At 37.2% G+C, this 20525-nt stretch overlaps 3 protein-coding genes across 4 annotated transcripts in view; 2 read left to right on the forward strand and 1 right to left on the reverse strand.

The window, feature by feature from the left end:
* Positions 1 to 5954: 5954 nt before the first annotated feature.
* On the forward strand, positions 5955 to 8653 carry cmc1 (C-x(9)-C motif containing 1). The gene is made up of 4 exons (XM_077720944.1): positions 5955 to 6103; positions 6382 to 6474; positions 7973 to 8063; positions 8187 to 8653. Exons 1-4 carry the CDS (start codon positions 6085 to 6087, stop codon positions 8305 to 8307), a joined length of 324 nt encoding a protein of 107 aa, XP_077577070.1. The 5' UTR covers positions 5955 to 6084; the 3' UTR covers positions 8308 to 8653.
* Positions 8654 to 11085: 2432 nt separating this feature from the next.
* On the reverse strand, positions 11086 to 18076 carry azi2 (5-azacytidine induced 2). Of its 2 annotated transcripts, none has more exons than XM_077720492.1 (8): positions 17906 to 18076; positions 16961 to 17191; positions 16392 to 16502; positions 16123 to 16222; positions 15663 to 15796; positions 15332 to 15396; positions 14426 to 14550; positions 11086 to 12216 (listed from the first exon to the last, which is right to left on the reverse strand). In XM_077720492.1, the coding sequence occupies exons 2-8, from the start codon at positions 17177 to 17179 to the stop codon at positions 11789 to 11791; spliced, it is 1182 nt and encodes a 393-aa protein (XP_077576618.1). In that variant the 5' UTR covers positions 17180 to 17191; positions 17906 to 18076; the 3' UTR covers positions 11086 to 11788. The 2 variants fall into 2 exon arrangements, with proteins under 2 accessions (XP_077576618.1, XP_077576617.1); XM_077720491.1 differs by having other exon boundaries at positions 16961 to 17196; positions 17906 to 18075.
* A 2248-nt stretch (positions 18077 to 20324) lies between these two features.
* LOC144199099 (RNA-binding motif, single-stranded-interacting protein 3-like) overlaps positions 20325 to 20525 on the forward strand; it is a 77278-nt gene continuing 77077 nt past the window's right edge. The window contains exon 1 of the mRNA XM_077720487.1: positions 20325 to 20495. Within this exon, the coding sequence (XP_077576613.1) occupies positions 20460 to 20495 (36 nt within the window). The 5' untranslated portion in view covers positions 20325 to 20459. The remainder of the gene's footprint in view (positions 20496 to 20525) is intronic.

A 20525-nucleotide genomic window follows, 5' to 3' on the forward strand; every position in this document is an offset into this window, starting at 1 on the left:
TATTATAGGACAGATGTGAAGGGTTGCCCTGTATATCCTGTATATTGTATTTTTAATAACAGAAACAATCATTTTCTAGTAAACAATATTTCACTTGATGCATTTCTCCTGATGAAAATTTATATCAATACTGAGTGTAAAATTGTTATTGTCTACAGAAACCGACTCTGGCATGCCACCCCATTTTTGCTGCTCGGTTGCCATATTGAGTTTTTCTCGCTGTATATTTTAGCACCTTTCCTCGGCTTTAGGCGTATATTCTCCATATTCCCCCTCATGTAGTACTTCTTCTCAATGAGTCCACATTGAATAAACATGTTGTTTCTTGTATTGTGTTATTATTTAGGTAAGCATTTCATTGCAGATTTAGTATAATTTCAAAAACAATATATTGAGAATGTTTGTATTTTGTGTACAGGGGTAGATCTATTGTGCAATTTGAACATCTAGTACACCCAATTGGGAATGTTTTCTATATGTATTGGTTTAAAAATATCATCTGGTTTGGGTGTACTTTTATTAGGAGGGTCATTTGAGCATTGAGAAAACAGCCCAAACTAAGCCAGAGGAGGTTACAATAGGAAACAGAAATAACTTAATTTGAGAGGCTAAATGTATATATTTTTGTGCACAATTTAATCATATGAAAAAGGAGAATGTATTCGCTCAATTCATATTGAATTTCAAAGATATTTGCAGGCTTGCAGCATGTCCAAATCACCATAAGGAGAGCTGGAATATTTAATTCTTCAGGCACGTTTCCGATATCTGGTAGTACATTTACTTAAATTTTAAAGGCATATGCCAGCGAGTGGATTAATGGTATTTTGCACAATGCAAGTGTGGCGTGTGTATGTAACCTAAAGTGTGAATGGCTTTATGACAAGGCAAATTGGGCCAAGCTTGACATCCCTCCCTATCTCCAGCACTACATGACTCTCCTTCTGCAAGTGTGAAATGATTCACAGGTCATTTACGAGATGAGATGAGACTTCATCAAGTAGCACAACATCTACGTACATGCAATGCTTGTGGGAACATAAAAATGGAGATTCCTCTCTGTACATACATCCTGATTTGAGATACAGATTATTTAAATGAACCCCGGATGTAATTGTTTGACAGTAATACACAATGATCTGAGGATAAGAATATCTAATTTAATTCAGTGACTTAAGCATGCATCTGTACACAAACAGTATTCAACTAAAGCATGCTCACTCACAAATATAATGGAGGAAAAAACAGCTCTTTTCATTGAGCTTGAACAGAGTTTTTGAACATTTAGTCCTAAATGTAATTCTACAAAACCAATGAACACATACACACACAAATGGCTTATTATTACTCTGATGTTATAACACGTATTTCATCAAGTCAAAAAAATAATCGATCACATGCCTTACCTTCTTGATATTTTTTTTGTCGTAATGGAAAGTCTTTATGACCGTTTCTTCAGCCTTTTATTCATTTGTAGTAATTACAGAAGGGTAGGTAAAAAAAGATGTCTTCCTCCCCATTCTTTTCTTTTCTCCCTCCTACCTTGCTTTTTTTCCTCCTCTGCGTGCATTTAGAAGAGCTTTCACGAGCGCAATCTTATTAGAGACATGTCTGAAAGGCCCCCGCAGCATGTGGTGTCCTCTGACCGTCCGCTATATGGGTGCTTTTTGTTGCCATTAACAAGCTAAGTAACTGAGGATAGCTTTTCAACAGGTACAAACTTTTCCTTTTCGATAATTAACCGCATTCAGACAATCAGTACAGTGAGGTCTATGTGGGTATAGAAGCCAAGAAAGGAGGAAAAAAAAGGAGAGAGTTGGGGCTGGAAACATGAAATGATAAGATGCTCTCTTTCTTTAATGTTGCTTAGTACAAGTGGGTTCTATACCAAACTCCTATTCAAATGCTACTTCCATCATAACTCTTTATCTCTAGGCTTTTCATCTTTCCATCAGGATGGACCCGAAAAGGCACGGGGGAAACTCATGTCATTGTTAGATGATCAGAGGTTAGCTGGCTTGCTTAATGAATAGGAGAAACACAAGAAGAGTGGAAGGCTGCACTTCCTCCACGTAAAAAGTCCCAGGATGCCTTGTGAAGAAGGCCTCCTCCATCTAATGCTGCTTCATCTTGCTGAAGGGGGCACACAGCAAAGGCAGAGGGGAAAAGTAATTTTCTTTCCCCCGTCTGTCAATTCTTTTGGTGGGCTCCTGCCACTTTTCCTGGTTTACTTTTATAAAGCTTATAATTACCTGGGCGAGAGCCCTCAAGTGAGAACGAATAGGGTCTTTGTACCCTTCTATCTACAGCCTTCTTCTCTCGTTAATATTTTACTCTTTGACAGATGCGACGTGAAAGCCAGACAGGCCTCGTTTCATATAGACCATTAGCTACAGGATCTTTTCTATCAGAGTATTTATAAAGATAACAAGAATACTCTTTGGTCATTAATCTATGAAAAGCTATGGGATTGACCGGAATACAATGAAAGTGTTGAGAAATCAGATGTAAACGTGACATAACTGTCATTATCTACCAGCACAGCATAGGTATGAATTTCACATTCATATTAATGATATAACAACACCACTGGAATTGATTGATTTGTTTTTTTTTACTGTATGTTATCTTAGTAACAAACAATTTCAATATTTTGCTTGATACTATATTCAATAGAGACTAACCTTCAACCAAAAACTCAGTTGAATGTGATACACTAAAAGCTGTTCTAAGTGATCTCTGAGAAAGGTAAGGTCTTCTCATGTCACCTCCTAGAAAAGCTGTAGTATTTCTTCAAGAGCTTTCGTATTTCTTCAAGGATTTCTGTTAGTCAGATGCTGAACAGGACAAGTAAGGCTGTAATCAGTTGTGACCGTTTTTATTAAGATTGTCTAAAAAATTAAGAGGATGACAGTAATGTCTCCAACTGGAATATATACTATTTACCAGTTGCATCTGTATGAATCAATACATATTTAGAATCTTACTAAAGAACAAAAAGAAGTAAAGGCAACTGGCAATTTAAGCCGACATCAATTTTGAGCACAATGCAATGACTACCAGCATTGTAATCCAAAAAAGAAAAAAAAACATCACGGGTAATTCATTATATACAATTTTAAAGGAAATATTTTTTAACCTAAATATCCAAAGTCAAAGGTTATGTTATTCTTCAAACAGACAATACCCAATGTCTTTAAACCACAGTATATTCAGTAAAGTTTCAGGTCGTCTGTTAACTATACTCTTCCGGTTGATTACTTCTAATGTAATTTTAATTAAAAACCTTGGTGTCAAAGCGTTTAGTCGTTCTGCGAAATGGCTACAGATTGTGGCGCAGTGGCTGCCTCTTTCACTTGCGTGAGAGGAAATGCATTCTGACAGTAGTCGGGTGGTGCCAGCATGACCAGAAACAGGCAAGAATATGTTTTATTCTTAATCAAATGAACAAATATATTGCAGGAAAAGCTAAAATACATACACTTCAAAATCCATGAAATGGTATAAAATATGGTTGGGCTGAATGACCTTGAACCTATTTTATGTACAAAATAATTCTGTTAATTCATAAAAATGTTTAATCAACCACCAAAATACTGATCTGTATTGTGCAAAAACTGTCCAGATCTTTCAGTGGTGACCTGCTTAGGTGTCCCACAGCAGGATCTATAAATCTGGAGTTTTGTAATCCTTTGCCCATACCACAGGATTATGTGCCCTCTATCAGACCTGAAGCAGCTCCCCATGGCTGGGGCTTACATACACTCCATGGTTTTTACCTCTAGAACCCATCTGCCAACTGAATCTTTTAGGACAGGATATGAAGGACTAGAGCAAGGGTGTCAGACTCGGGTTGGTTTCTGGCCCGCTTTAACGTCAACTTGATTTCACGGGTGTCGGATCTTTTTAGATATAATAATTTAGATTTTTTTTAATAAATTGATTAGAAGAACTGGATTAAAATCCCTGAGTATTCAGTTTTTCATAGATCTAAAACAATGTTTATTTTAGCTTTTTATATATATATATATATATATATATATATATATATATATATATATATATATATATATATATATATATATATATATATATATATATATATATATATATATATATATATATATATATATATATATATATATATATATATATATATATATATATATATATATATATATATATATATATATATATATATATATATGTATATATATATATATGTATATATATATATATATATATATATATATATATATATATATATATATATATATATATATATATATATATATATATATATATATATATATATATATATATATATATATATATATATATATATATATATATATATATATATATATATATATATATATATATATATATATATATATATATATATATATATATATATATATATATATTTTTAGATATACAAAATATTTTTTGAACTAAAAACACCAAAGAAATTGATTAAAGAATGTTTTACTTACATGTTTTACTTTTCCGGGCCACACAAAATTATGCGGCGGGCCAGATTTGGCCCCCAGACCGCCATTTTGACGGGAGCCTGAAGAAGGAAGGACACATGAAGCAACTTCATTTCAATCTAGAGAAACAGTTTTCAACGTTGAATAATAAATCCATCCATATTTGATAGTGCTTGTCCTTATTAGGTTTCTGTGGGATCTGAAACAAATGAGACAAAGTTAATAGTATCAGATGGCTTTATTCCTGTAAAATGTTCATTGGTGTATTTTTCTTCCAGACTTTGAAGATAAGACTTGTTGGTAGCAATGGCCCGTCAGCCTTTTCTGACAGGGGCTTTCTTTATTTTTCTGTATGTCTATAGACAGCTGGACGAGCTGGTCGTGGGCCCAAGTCACTGAGGCATGTAGTAAGGGGGTTTAACTTTGCTAACCTCCTTCTGCCAGGTTCAAGGGCCCTGCTGCTTGAATTTTGGATCAGAAACGGCAGCCCATGGTCCTGCATTATCAGCATGAAACCCTGGAATGCTGAACACACTGGCCACGTTTACATGTAGCCAATATTTACGTGTTCGTGGTACATAATTAATTTTGGTTTTGCTTTCTTTCTTTTTTTTCCTTTCCAAATATTCACAATTGCCAACCTTGGGAATTTGATATGGCACCTACATATACTGTAAATGTCTTTATGAACAACCCACCGTAGTCATTTAGTTGAATTCATATTCCGATTTATTTTTTGGCATACAAAGATTGGAACACGTAAAAAACATTATTTTACACACATGCTGCAGAATTGTATTGAGGAATTCATCCATTTTCTGAACCGCTTATCCTCCTCACAAGGGTTTCGGGGGTGCTGGAGCCTATCCCAGCCAACTACGAACACGAGGCAGGGGACACCCTGAATCAGTGGCCAGCCAATCGCATGGTGCAAGGAGACAGACAACCATTCACACTCTTACCTAGGGGCCGTTTAGAGTGTTCAACCAGGCCTACCACGCATGTTTTTGTGAGAACCAGAGTACCCAGAGAAAACCCATGCAAGCCCGGGGAGAATATGCAAACACCACACAGTGAGGATCGACCGGGGATTGAACCCTCAACCCCAGAACCGTGAGGTTGATGCACTTCACCACAAAGTGTTCAAATATCCCCCAAAAAACAGACAAAGGAATAATCAATAATTAATAACCACAAATAATCAATAAATAATAAATACATAAATGAATAGTCACCATAATAAGTAGTCAACAACATAAATAAGTAGGGAAGTGCACAAATAACAAGAAACAAACAAACTGAAAAATAATGAAAACATAATTTTTTAAAATCATTAAATAAGTGATAAATAAATAATACTTCTGGTACGTTCAACCACCCAAGTAGTAATTTGTGGCGTGATCTTGATCCGACAATTTTACTGCAGTGGGGCTGATATCACTGTCTCGTTGGAAAGCGAGGCGCTTTTGGGATTTGTAGTTTTTACATGTTTTACTTCGCCGCTACCGGAAGTAACTCAGTGCGCGCACGTTCGCTAGGTCACATTGGAAGACTTTTGTAATGATATAATAGGCTCTACTAGTCTACTACAATGGAAGCAACCAAAGCAGGTAATCAATTATTTGGGGCATTACTCGCCCGATCTATTTGTCCTTACAGATGTAAGCTCCTCGGCAAATAGTCGTCGTTGCAGCAAGCTTTGTTGCTATCTCAAGCAAGAGACAACGCATATTTTACACATTTTTTTTGCACAAAAATGCTTCTGATTATAAGAAGTGAATGCTGTAAAAACAATGCACGGCGGCCTGAAGAGAAGCAGTTAGCAGGAGCAGCAACAACAACAACAACATTTATTATTGTCATTCTCTGTTGTTTTCCTTTGCTCTAGAGGAGATCCATTTGAGACATGTAGAAACGGACGTACTCATCCCCAAAATGATGAGGGAAAAAGCCAAGGAAAGATGCGCCGACAAAGTTGAAGGTGTGTATTTTTGTGGTGTATGATTTTTTCTCAATGGAATGTTAATATGGTGATCTAACATTTGGACAGTAAAATGTGTATTTTAGAAAGTTGAAATGTCTTTTGTTGAGTATAAATGTGTTTATCGTATGAGAGTCAACATTTTAAAAAAAGTTTCCTAAGTGGGTGTGTTCCTGTTCTTGCACACGTTCATCCATGACATAACTGTGACAAAAAGGGGGCGCGGTCACTGTGTTTCTAAATTATCTCATCTCATTTTCTAAACCGCTTTATCATCATTAGGGTTGCAGGGGGTGCTGGAGCCAAACCCAGCTGACTGGGGGACACCCTGAATCGGTTGGCAGCCGATCGCAGGGCACTAGGAGACAAACAGCCATTCATGCCCACACTCATACCTAGGGGCAATTTAGTGTCCAATTAGCCTACCATGCATGTCTTTGGAACGTGGGAGGAAACCGGAATACCTAGAGAAAACCCACATAGGCCCAGGGAGAACATACAAACTCCACAGAGGTGGACGTGACCTGGGTTCGAACACAGCACCCCAGAGCTGTGAGGCCACCGCACTAACCACTTGCCGGGTGGGCTAAATTATTATAATTTTAAAATTTAATTTTTTTTTTTCTCCCCATTATGAATTTAGAGGATGGCTGCTTTCCTATCAGCTGCATGCAAATAGAGGCAGCTGAGTTCATATTGTTTAGTGTAATATTTGTTTGTTGATAACATCTATGGGTTAACCATCACTTTGTTAACTGGTGATGCACTGTGGTGATGCATTACGCATTTCTGTTGAAAGCATTTAAAGAATAGTGATGGCAAACAAGTGGTGAAAATACTGCAGTTTTGTTTAGAGTTAGCTTTAGTTTAGTTAGAGTCCCTTGATATAATTGTGATACATTTGGATCGCCTATACAAATAAGTGGACACTTGGCATTACTTTTTTTTGGCTTTGTCTGCTTCTTTGAACTAGATGGGAACTAAGCATCCTATAGTCATTTCATTTTCCCATCACATACTTATTTATCTACTGCTAAAGAAGTGTTAGATTCAAAAAGATCATCCCACATTACAATGCTCTTAATCTACCCAAAATATAAGCTTTTGGTTTTTAACTGCTCAGGATCACTGGTGGAACCCTTGCCAGTGACAGTGAGATGAGGTGTTTCTTTAGAAACAGACTGGTACAAAGCCGCTGAAGAGAGAGGCAATCCTCTTTTAGCACCATGGGATGTAGGAGAGGCACTGCTTGATTAGATTAGTTGCACTGTTCTGCTCTTCTAAATTGGTTTTAGACTGTGTTCATATACACATCCCGATGACGGTGTCTGTGTGATAACCATACTGATTTCACTGATGGCAATCATGTTGATGCCTGTTTAGTTCGCCCCTTTTACTTTAGTCATGAATGGAACTATTTACTAGCGCCGCTTGATGTTTAAATTTTATGTTCTGATGACTTCTAATCTCCCTCTCTGCCATCTCCTTTTCTTCCCAGCTTTCAACCATTGCTGCAAAGAATCAGGCTTTTTCATGGTGTTCAAGTGTCGAGAGGAAAATGCTGCCTTGAAGGAGTGTCTGACACAACAGTAAGTACCTAGCAATTTCTTTTCATATCGTGCATACTTTTTGTTATGGAACATTTCAGGTTTACATTAAACTATTGTTAGAAGATTTTTTAACAATATATTATTCCTTTTGTCTTTCACCAGCTACAGGGACCCTGAGTTTTTTGAAATTTGTAAACAGGAATACATCCAGGAAAAAATGGAATATGAGAGGACGGGCATCCCTTCAAAGAATAGAAAGCAAAAGATCCCAACTAGCATGTAAACAGTAGATTACACATTTGATGGTTTTTTTGCCCCTTAAATGTGGATGGTCAGTCCACTGAGAGTACTGAGAAAATATAAAGTGTATTCAAAGATATACAAATGGTATTAAACATAAAAAAAATACTTACTGTTTTATAAAGGATGGGGTTTCTCTTTGTTGTCTGCCTCTGTGGATATAAAAAAGAACATTACTGATAGTAAAAACAAGCAAAAAAAGCTTAATGCTTCTGTTTTGGCCTATTCTTTGTAAAGTTATCATCCTGTAAAAAGTTATTTTCCATACATATACTTTGACTCACATGATGTAAAAACTACTAAATTATGATTAAATGATTTCAAATTCAGATGTGGTTATCCTTCTGTTCAATGACTCATTTAGATATTACTTAACACTATCATTTACACATACCGTTAAGTCATGTAGTTATAGATGTCTTAAAAGTTGAAGCTATTTCTGTTTTGTACAATTTGGTAACAAACCAACAAAAACAAGCAGAACTTCAGTTGCTTTTCATCTCTTTAGTCAATTGTATTTACAAACAGTCTCAAGTGCAGTAACTCTAAAATATTTATCGACAATACATTGCATTTTGATAGTTTGCAGAAATAGAAAATGGATTCTGTAAAATGAAATCCTAAATGAAGAGTTGTAAAAAGAAAAAACGACAAACTTTTTTGACTAACCTTTCACCCTTGCCCAAACACTCCCGTTTAATTGTTTTGCCATTACAGCAACATAATAAGTCAACATAGAGCATGTTGGTGTTAGTGCAAAACTGTAATAACCCATTATAAAACATTTTCCTTCATTTATACAACTAAATTACATGATCCCTTCTGAGAAGGTTTTGAATAAAACTACTTCAATTGATGTTTGCCTTACACTTAAATAATGTAACTCTTTGCTCAAGATTTACTTTACTTTCTTCCAACTTGATGTATGTTGCATAACCGTATATGTACATCGCTCGGCAGTTGGGAGAGGGGTAGCCTAGTCCGTTTCAGTCCCATTACCACCAGAGGGCGCTGAATTGAAGCATATACTAATTGTGGCACACATTTGAAGTTTCCAAGATCAATGTATCACTTAATGAGCAGTAGCAGTTTGGTTTGTTTGTTCCGCACATCTAAGCGAAGTGATGTTGCGGTACAAACGAGACACAGTTAAGGCCTAAAGAAAATCAACAGACAGGTTAAATCTTACTGTGGTGCTATCTACCAATAGTACTTTGGCAATCAACTGGTCAATCACGATCAACGTATTGAGCACCCCTGATGTAAGCCAACATCCTGCATAATGCAAAACACATCATAAATATACATCAAGCGCGTTACAAGGTGTAAGTACACTGTGATTCAATAGCTCCCATTAAATCTAACTTCCAACACACAATATACAGGTCCTTCAGAGAAATAATATGGATGCGCATCTTACAGAATGTAAACACAAGGCAAGTAATGAAGTCATTTCGAGGAAAAGGGAAATTTGGTGTTTGACCAATATTTGAACACTTTTTATTTTCATGTAATTTATTCAATGTTTAGCCGATGGAGAGGAGTAATAAATCACATCCTCTTGGAAAAGTGCCACACAACTGGCAAATCTGTTGATGAACTGACAAAGATGTTCACTATTTTATGTATAGAGGTTGGACTATCTTCATCACTACACAAATACAAACACATCAACGTCTCATTCCTAAACACCACTCAATGATGATGCTATTGTGTACTTATGGAGATTAAACATAAATACAGTACTTGCACAGCAACATAAATAATGTTTGCCTCAGTTTCAGAGACTTAAATAGATTATGATTTTAGGATACAGCGGCCAGTGATGGTTACACAATGCTTCGCAAACAGGCAGAATGCAGAAAACAAACTGCATATAAAAAGGCACATACATACCTACAGTGGACATCATAAATCTGCACACCCATTTAAATGGCAAAACCTTGACTTAGAAAAATGCGCAATAACTGAGCTATCTGTGGATTCACTGTAAATGGTGGCAGGTGTATGCTGAGACCCATTTAACACGACTTTGAATGTCACTGGTTGATTCTGAAGGAGGCAACCTAACCAATTAGTACAATATGCGCACACAATTTAGTCAAGATGAAAATTAATGTTGAAGAGGCTGACTCAATGTAATTTATATATTTGAAGTCAACATCTTACTCAATTTGGGTAATTGTTTGGCATTTCTATATAAAACGGTGGGTGATCAATGCCCTACTTGAAAAATGAAAATCAGACATAGGCATTGTCGTCATCATTGACTTGACAAAAAGCCTAGTAGTAAGTAGCAGCGTATGACGAAATTGTATAGTGCTTCTCCACAAACTTATCCTCAGTTTGTCATCTAAGCAAATGCTACAGTATAATCTGTCACATTTTACTGCTACGAGGGGTGTTTGGTAAACTTACTGTCTGGAAGCTCGCATTGTTTGGTGCCTTTCCAGATGGGAAGTGCCAATAATTGTGGGTGTGTAATATTTGATGGGCTTGGACATGTTATTACAAGTGACCATGATATGGAAATCATCTTAGGTAAAAATGCTGATTTTGGCCAAGTGTTGTTAATGCCAAATAACCATGTGTGTACACTTTTGAAACCACACTATCTCAGTTGTTTATATTGAACTACACTCAGCAAAAGAAATTGCATGATTTTAAATGCACTAGGAAAAGGCTTTAGGTCCTCTTGGAAGTCATTTTATAAAATATATATACAATGTGAAAAAACGCTCCCCCCCCCCCCCCCCCCCACAACAACTAGTTATAGCTGCAGTTTTTATTTATTTATTTGAAAGAGTTGTAGCATCTAAATGTGGCGGCCCATTGGAACGAGTGGTTAGTGTGTCGGCCTCAAAGCTCAGGGGCGATAGGTTCAAATCAAGTGTGGAGTTTGTATGTTCTCCCTGGCTGGGCCTGCATGGGTTTTCTCCAGTCACTCTGGTTTGCTCCCACATTCCAAAAACATGCATGGTAGGCTGATTGGACACTATTGCCTCTAGGTATCGGTGTGTGTGTGTGTGTGTGTGTGTGTGTGTGTGTGTGTGTGTGTGGATGGTTGTTCATCTCCTTGTGCCCTGCGATCGGCTGGCAACCGATTCAGGGTGACAGCAGAGATTGGCTCCAACACCCCCCGTAACCCTAATGAGGATTAAATAGTTCAGAAAATGAGATGAGCATTTAAATGGGCTGTATAGACCTTTTATATCCACTGCACATTATCCAAACAACTGTGTCTTTTTGAGGAACTTGTTGAGGTCTTGTTTCTACTGGGTGGTATACAGTCATCAGTGGTGTCTTTTACCTCAAAAATATCTTTTCTGGTCTTCATGTGGGTCCCACGAGTTGCAAATCCGTTCTAGTCCAGCTAACAAAAAGCGGGTTTCTTAATTTAAGGCAGATTAGGTGCTTGCTATGTGGCAGTTTTGCTAAGTCACTGTCATGTTCTTGAGTTCCTCTCAAAAGGGTTTGACCCATTCTGTACTTGATGGGCTCCTAGAACTGCAGTTTCCAATCAAGGATGATGAATTGGATGCAGCTGAGTGTCCCTCCCAGAAAAGGGCGTCACTAGGTTTAGGAGGACTTGGGAAGGACCTTGAACTGTCATCTATGGAGGCCTGATTAAGAGGCGGTGGTGGCAATACGACAGAAGAGTTCTCATTCCCGACCAAGGCCTCTTCGGAGCACTGCTGGGTCGGCCATGGGCCATTGTACCAGCAGTCCTCTCTCAAAATGTCTGGGAGCTGGATGCTGGTCGGGCCACCCACAGGAGGGCACGGGCGTCCAGAACAAGAGGGCAGAGGGGGGGCGCCGGGGAGTCCAGATACTGATGCCCGAAGAGCTGCATGGTGATTTGTCTCAATTTGATCCAGACACTGTATTGGAACTGTTAAGGAAGAAGAAACAGAAAAAGTTGTCGTTTGATTACTTGGGGGTGGTAAAATTCTCAGGAATAAAGACAATAAAAACAATAATTTTCTTGTTATTATCTTAAGAGAGGTTAATAAATGTTATTGGTTTTATTTCCTCAGCTGCAGTTTAAAGCATATCACTCACTACACTGAAAGCACTAAAACACAGCTGATCGATGAAAGGAGCTACATTGTAAAAGATGAGTATATTTTGTCATAGAAATGATTTTTGCAAACCCCTAAGCAGCTAATTTTCAATAAAAATAATTAGGTGATTGAATTTTTCCTAAGACTTAGACACATTATGAGAAGCATCAATGTCATATTTATTTGTCATCTATTTGTGAGCTAACTGCGATTTAGTGTTTTTTAATAAAAATAATAATAATGGTGTTGGTGTTTTGTCTACATACAATGCTCAACACAACATCACTATCAAATCACATGTTTAATATGACTCCTATGCTTTTTTTCCATTGTCCCTTCATCAAAACATCAATCTATTGCTGGCTCTAAGATGGTCTCCTGGGTCTGAAATTTGAATAAAAGTGATTCCAACATAAGATGATTGCATTGCATAGTCCATACACTTCCATGGTATTCTAAATGTCTTTGTTTGCCATTCCTGCTTTTCACATTTCCCTCTGTCTGCATCATACTTACAGGATTACTTTCTGATTCATTGGAATAAATAGGCAGTAGTTTATTTTCTTTCACATTTTCACTTCATGGTCTCTCTTCTACTTTGGCAGTAGAGGGGAGGCAATCTTCCCAACAGTATAATATGTCAGAGAAGAGGCAAACTAATATGTTCTTTTTATCAAACTGTTGGGAATACTTTGATTATATACATAGTATTCTCACACCCTTATACAAACTGCAACAAAACGCAGCAGGAGATGAAAGCGGGACTTCTTAAGAAAAAAATATTCTGAAAAAAGTCTAAATTCCCTTTTATGTTCAGTTTAACCAGAGTGGTTTTGTTAGAGGAGTGATCCTACATCAGATAAAGCATGCAGCTGATGACAAATGACATCCATCATACAAAGAAGCTCTGTGAAATGTCAGATGTGTCAATAAAATCTTATTTTGATATCCAGGTTTGAGCATAAAAAAGTCATAACTTCTAGTTTTGGCAATCCTTACACATTCTTTTGACAAAACTCTGAAAGGTACTACATTACGGAAAGTCTGTTTGACCGCTTTATCTCAAAATACTGAATTATTATTATTATCATAATTCATTTAGTATTCATCTAAAACAAAACAACTGGAAATTGAAGTTAATAGTTGTCTCCTGCAGAATTGTAATATATTCCACACTGTTTCATGCATTGGAGAAGTCAAAATATATATGACATGGAAAAAGTTACCGTATTTTTCTCACATTTTAGCCGCCTTCACATATAAGCCATACCCTTAAAATTGCCCTAAAATCATTTATTTTACAATTTCTCTGCATAAGACACCCCCTTATTCACAATTTTCACCTCCAGGGTTTTAATACGGAGTACAAATGCTGGATTGCACACTACTAAAGGCTGCTGCCGGCACATAGACAAATTTTAAAAGGACGTCACGTGAGCAGTATGGATGTGCCTGTAGCGGTCTAGTCTGTCATTCTTAGGTAAGATGGCATGCCTGCTAGTGAGTGAGTTTTTTCACGTTTTAGACAACATATGTTTTTCCCCCCCTGAAATTCATTTATGGACGCCAAAGTAAATTTTGCTAAGCATTTTATCTGTCTTTCCTCTATTTTAAAATGAAAGACCCGATTGGCCGCATTGACTTGCGTTATGGTGTTTTGTGCATGTCAAGTCTAATTTGTGTTCATAAAAGCCGTACCGTCGATTCAATCACCATTTTTTTTAGCAACAAATAGGTTGTCTATGTGAGAAAATACAGTAAACATAAAGTGTGTATTTATTGAAAGTATGGAAACTTGCCCACCGACACCACCAATGCCAATGGCCACAAGAGGTCTTTGTAATATGAACAATGGGAGTTTTGGTTCTAAAGGCTAATGGTTTTGGGGTATAGGCTCGGGGAAAACACCCGCAACCCTTGCGAGGATGCGTGGAATGGATGAATAAATAAACTCTAAAGGCAAAAGGGATTCCAACACTTTACTAAGAAGTATACCTATTAAGGTGCCCAATGAGTGTACACCTTGCAGCAACTCACCTTGTCTTGTTTCACTGATAAATGGTCTGAGCTTCTGAATGAGGCCCGTTTGGTATCTCAGCCCCGAATGGACATGAGCAAACTCAGAACACAAAGCTTCATATGCTTGCTGGGCGCTCCTATCCCTGCAGGTGCATAGAACATTTGGTTGATCAGACTTTACAAGTAGAATGATACATATACATTATCTATTATATGTATCATTCTAAAGTAAAAACGGAAAGGGAATATAAATGGAAATACCTGATTGTTTTTTTAATTACATCCGGGAATACTAATTCACAAATCCTTTTAACCTAATAATCAGTCTTAAAAAGCACTAATGTTGAAGATGACAATGGTGAGGGGAAAAAGAATTGTCTGATTATGAAAATAAACACTACAGTATATGAAAACTGCTGACACAAAGCACAACAGTGATGTCCATTTACAAGCACTTATGGAAGAAAAGGGAGGCGAGGATCGCGCTTCCCTTAGCCACATGTATTAAAGACAAACCAACTTGAAGTGAAGTGATTAAGGTATCATTTTTACTTTGCTGTAGAATGTTAGGTTTCACACTCCTCTTGTGGTCGTACAGGACTACTGCAGCACTTAATTATGGAATACATTACATGTTTTTTTTAATCCAAATATATGTAGTATTCTCTAGTCCATACATGCAAAGTAAACAGAGATCATAGTATTTCGATACAAACCTGAATTCCCTGACTGTGAGGAAAACCACTATTCCTAATTTTAGAGTTGAACAATGTTAATATAATTCTTACACTAGCTTAACTGCTTTGGGAAAAAGTATCAGAAAACTGGATAACCCTCAAAACTATTATGAAAAAGTCGTCATTCAAAGACATTTTAAAATGTTCATGCTACTGGTATGGTAATGATACTAACAAATCACTGTACCTGCAATTGAAGTTGTCACGCCACATCTGTTCCAAGTTTGTTCCATTTAGGTCACATGTTTCCTCCTGCAATAAAACTAGTTAGTATTCATTCGTTCATTTTGAGGACCACTTATCCTCACAAGTGTCGTGGGGGTGCTGGAGCCTATCTCAGCTAACTATGGGGACTAGCCAGAGGCCACCCTGAACTTATGGTACTTGGTACAAGGTTTTTAAACAAATCCATCTAAACATTATCTTGCTTCTTCTGGCCAGATCATGAAAATTGTTTCGTTCCTGGTCCTTAACTTTCTCCCCACTCATTCCAAATTTTCCATCTCACACACTCTTACCCCATTCATTTCCAGCTGTCTTCTGTTTTCAAGGGTCAACCTTTCCAGCTCTTCTTGAAGTTTAAGTATCTTTTGCTCAGCACTGATACAGTCCATCTGCCAGTAGTCCTGAGGACTATTTAGGCTCTTCATCACTAGAAAAATATAAGTGCATGCAAATATATCAATACAATTTCACATTAAATGTTTTTTAACCAAGTAAGTACAATTTTACCAACTTCATACCTATTGGGTTCAAAGTTTTTTTTAATATTATTTTTTTCATATTTTCTGATCCCACCTGATCCAACCAATGCAATGTTGCAAGTTTTTTTATTGTTTTTTTTTTTCAATGTCCTTCTTTAACTGATACTTTCTTGTTATTTCCTTCAACATTTTTATCTAATTGACAGCCAAATGCCAAAGTTTCTCCAGTCCACAAAATCAGAGCAGTTCTGAGTTCTCACTGTGCCCAACAAACCTTGGCTAGTCTCCATCTCAGTTCTAAACTGAAGCAGCTCCAGCTCTTTGCTTTGAAGTTGTTCTGTCAGCAGCCTCTCACTCTCACTCTTTTCCTTCTTCTGAGAGGACAATGAGACACAGGCAGAAGGAAAGTCAACTGTCAGGTCACACATATCACACAAGGAGGAAATGACTACTAATGACTTTTCTGTATGTTCTTGACACAAATAAACCAAACAACAACAAATGTTTGTGTTGTAAATATTCTTGTCATCGCTAAATACACACCAGTTTGTTAAGCTCCATCTGCAGGTCCTCCTTTTCAATATAGATACCCCGATAGGCACTGAAGGCCTTGTTCACATACTGAGGACCCTCTGAAGCCTCTGGCCGGAAGAGCTAGTGATGGAAGGGTGCACAAAAATATGTAGATGTTACTCACTGATCACTACATACTGTAAAATAGTTTTTGAACTCAAATGGAAAAAGCAATTATGTGATAGTCACAATCACTGTTTTTTTAAATTGATTTATCTGTCAATTATAATTTAGATTGTTTTGCTTATTCAATTTTCAGGTCTTTATTAAAAAAACATGACAGCATTTGAAAATACCAGCTCAGAAAATTTCAAAGCACAACTTATTTATGTTTTGGTTTGAAAAATGGACAAAAAAATGAATATTTTTAAGAAATCTGACAATATTTATTGTTGAGGGCCTGAAATTCTAAGGATGAGGAGAATTTTAAGTTAATGAGGAACAAAACGTAAGACATTTGACAAGTGAGTGGCAGTTGTTGATGGATGAAATGTTGCAGCGATACCAAACTTTAACAGTGTAAACAATTACACAGATACCTTATCTTCTAGCTGCTTGACACGTTTCCTGAGGAAAGTATTATCACGCTCAGTCTCTCTCAGTCGCTTTTTGATGTCTTCATAGGCTGTGACGAGGGCAAAATGAGAAGCTACAGATTCATCACCAGCGCACACCGATACAGGGCTCTCTCCAGCAGCAGTGTAGGCTGTCTCGTGTTTAAGGATGCAGATGTCATCATCCACAGCCAGATGCTCCATGGCTGCATGGACCTACTCTGCAGAATATTGAAGACAAGTGGAATTAGCTCGATTTGAAAATGTCATTCAAACAATAACTCAGAAAAATCTTGTGATATTTCATTTCCATTGTGCATCATCTCCAGGTGATATTGTAAAATGACTCACTTCCTGGGTTAAAAAACAATAACAACTCATTGTGAACTGTGATAAATTAGTCAAGATGCTTGATTAGGCTTCGGGCACAGCGGAAATATTATTAATCGGTAGGAAAGGTGCACACACATTGAGGGATGTTTTAGCTGAGCAAAATTCTAAAGGCGGCTACCGCAGCCCAAAATAAATAACTTCTTTGCAGTTTTGCTCAGCTAGAAGATGTAATATTATCCCTTGAATTTAAAATAAATGAATTAAAAGTACAACCACATAATAAGAGACGAGGTCACGCCCAAAAGAGACGCAGCTCTGGAGGCAAGAGGAACGCATCTTTGGTACGTCAACATTCAAAACATCCATGAAAATAAATTAACACGAAAGAAAAATTGGCTTCCGTGAGATGCTAAGGAAACGTATTTCTTAGCACTTGGCCAAATTATAGCTGAATGTGTTATGCAGCGACAGGGAATTGACAAATTGATATAAACAGCGCTCGATTGAGATAATAGCTAGCAAATGCTACCGTTTTCTGCTGCTATCTGTAGCATTCATCAAAGACGACCGTTTGTTTTGGGCACAGGATTTACTAACCGTGTAAAGAAAAACGCTGTCCTTTGTTAGAGGTGCGGTGTCCACGAAGGAAATCTCATTTATGATAAAAGCCACGTATTTGTGAGGAAAACAATAAGGTGAGCCTGATCACTCGGAGCTTGACAAAGCTGACAGACGAGGAAACAAAAACTTCCGGGATTGACGTCACTGCATGAAAATTGTCACAACAAAATTATATTAGAAACATAATTCTTCGCAGATCGTGCTACACAAAAGCTGTTTCTGATCTAAGATTTGACTCCAGAAAACTCAAGCACATGTGATTATAGTTATTCCTTGAATATCACGGATCGAGTGGACCAGACATGGCTGCAATAATCGAAAATCCATGAAGTAGGATCACCCATATTATTAGTATCATACTACTACCAAACAGTGATGTAGCCTTATATTAAAGACTAGCCTTGGACTGAATATTGAAGGGGAGGTCTTTTTATCAGTAGGTGTAGAACGGTGTAGGTTTTCAACTTATTGAGAGCAAAGGGGCCCTGAAGCACATCTGGAAGCTGGGGCAAGCTACCCAGCCAACTGGAGAGATTCTAAACTTTTATCTTTATTCTAGTTCTTTCATACAGTGTGATGCATATTGTTTTAATGTGAATTAGCCCAGAGAAGAACCCTGAATAATGTTTGGGAACTTTAGCTAATGGGTGGTTTTGATCTAATGTAGATCAGCATGGTGTGTGTGTGTGTGTGTGTGTGTGTGTGTGTGTGTGTGTGTGTGTGTGTGTGTGGGCAGTTGAGTGCCAATACATGATGGTTCATACATAGTGTGAGTAATAAATGTATGCATAATGTTAGTGTAAGATATGCATGGAAAATTCCATGCTGAAAATCATTAGTCTTTTACAAAATAGGATTCTAGTTAGAAAAGTGTTCCCATCAAAAAGTATGAGGACAAAACTACAGGGTAAAATAGGGCATCATTGTACTGTCAGAAGAGACTAAAGATGTATATGTTGCATTCGTATTTCTAAGGGTACAATTGAGTTTTAACCTTTATGAGGCATATTTTTCTTTCAATTTTTCAAGTTCTGTGTTGCAAACTTGAGTTGTTTTTATGTTTTTTTCTCTCCAGACAGACTGTTCGTTTTCTCATCTTTTTGACAAGGGGAACAATCCAAGGACTGTTGTTTTGGTTTTGAAGATGGAAGACTTCAATTGTAAAGAGGACCATGAGAAGCTCTACTCTGAGACTGTAAACTGTAAGCCAAAAACTTATTATTTCCCCCCCTCAATAAACTTTTCTCAGTATTTCTCTTTCTGTCCATCTCTGTCTGTCTTTGTTGATCTGTCTGTCTCTCTGTTATGAATGACTGCTGTTGTAAATTAAAATCACAATGTCCAAAGCAATTAAGCAACGTTCACGTAACGATACTTGCTTCATATGATTTCCATTATAAGATTTTCCATTGAAATGTAGTCTATTCTACTCTTAGATTTACAATGATGGGGGTGCTGGGGCTTTTCTCAGCTAACTATAGGGAAAAGGCAGGGTACACCCTACACTCCCTGCCAACTAATCGCAAGGCACATAGAGACAAACAACTTTTTACACTCTCAACCACACCTATGGTAAATTTTAGAGAATTTAATCAACCCCTGTGCTGCAGTTACTTGATAATTATCATTTGTTTTTTTGTCTTGTCCTGGGAATGCTAAAATTGAACCAATGCCTTTACAGTGTTATCAGAGGCTCAGCTACTGTTAGGAACTATAAATGAGGTGATCAAACAGTGTGCACCAGCCAGACCATCTGCTCGTAGCAGCAAAAAGGTATGTACGAATGCGTATAGTATAAGCTTTTTTGAGTTCAATGACAACTAAGTGTTTGGGTGCCAAAAGATGTCTAACTTTAATGAGTCAGCAGTTAATGAATTCATTCATCTTCCAACTATTTATCCTCAAACCCAGCCTGACCAAATACTTATACATTTATTTACACTTTGATTACATGTAGATTTGACTACTAGCTGTGAGACATCTTGCTATAATTCAGGCAGACATCTGACACATTTTATTATTATTATTAATCATCCCTTTGCTTGGACGACATACTGCTATGAAAGGAGGGCAAATGAAAAATGGTGATAGATGCATGAATGATAATGAGAGGGCTTCACCAGCCAAATTCAGTTTCAGTCCTTTCTTTTCCACAGTCATTTTTTTCAAGCTAATATAAGTGTGCCACATTTAAATGAAATGAGAAGAGCTACTGTTGTTTGGCAGTACAAAAATAACTAAATTGATTTTGATCCATCATGACCCTTGAGCATAAGTGGTTCACAAAATGAATGAGTGAATGATTGAATGATAGTGATACATCACACAACCTACATTTACAGTTAATAATACTAAATAGTATCTTTGGGATCTCTGGTAATATTTTGACAGGTCCAACGGGAGGTACAGTCCTGCAGAGAGAATGGCGAAGCCTTGATCATTAAGGGCTTCAGGTTTGAGAGTGTGGTCAGTAAGGATGACCTGAAGGTGAGGTCACAGACTGACAGTAGCGGAAAGGCACACCAGGATCATGGCTACTCTGCCCCCATCACTGGACCCAAGCAAGGTCAGACATCCTAAAGATCTATTAGTAATA

Source organism: Stigmatopora nigra, chromosome 7, assembly GCF_051989575.1.
Source record: "Stigmatopora nigra isolate UIUO_SnigA chromosome 7, RoL_Snig_1.1, whole genome shotgun sequence".
Classification (NCBI taxonomy): Eukaryota; Metazoa; Chordata; class Actinopteri; order Syngnathiformes; family Syngnathidae; genus Stigmatopora; species Stigmatopora nigra.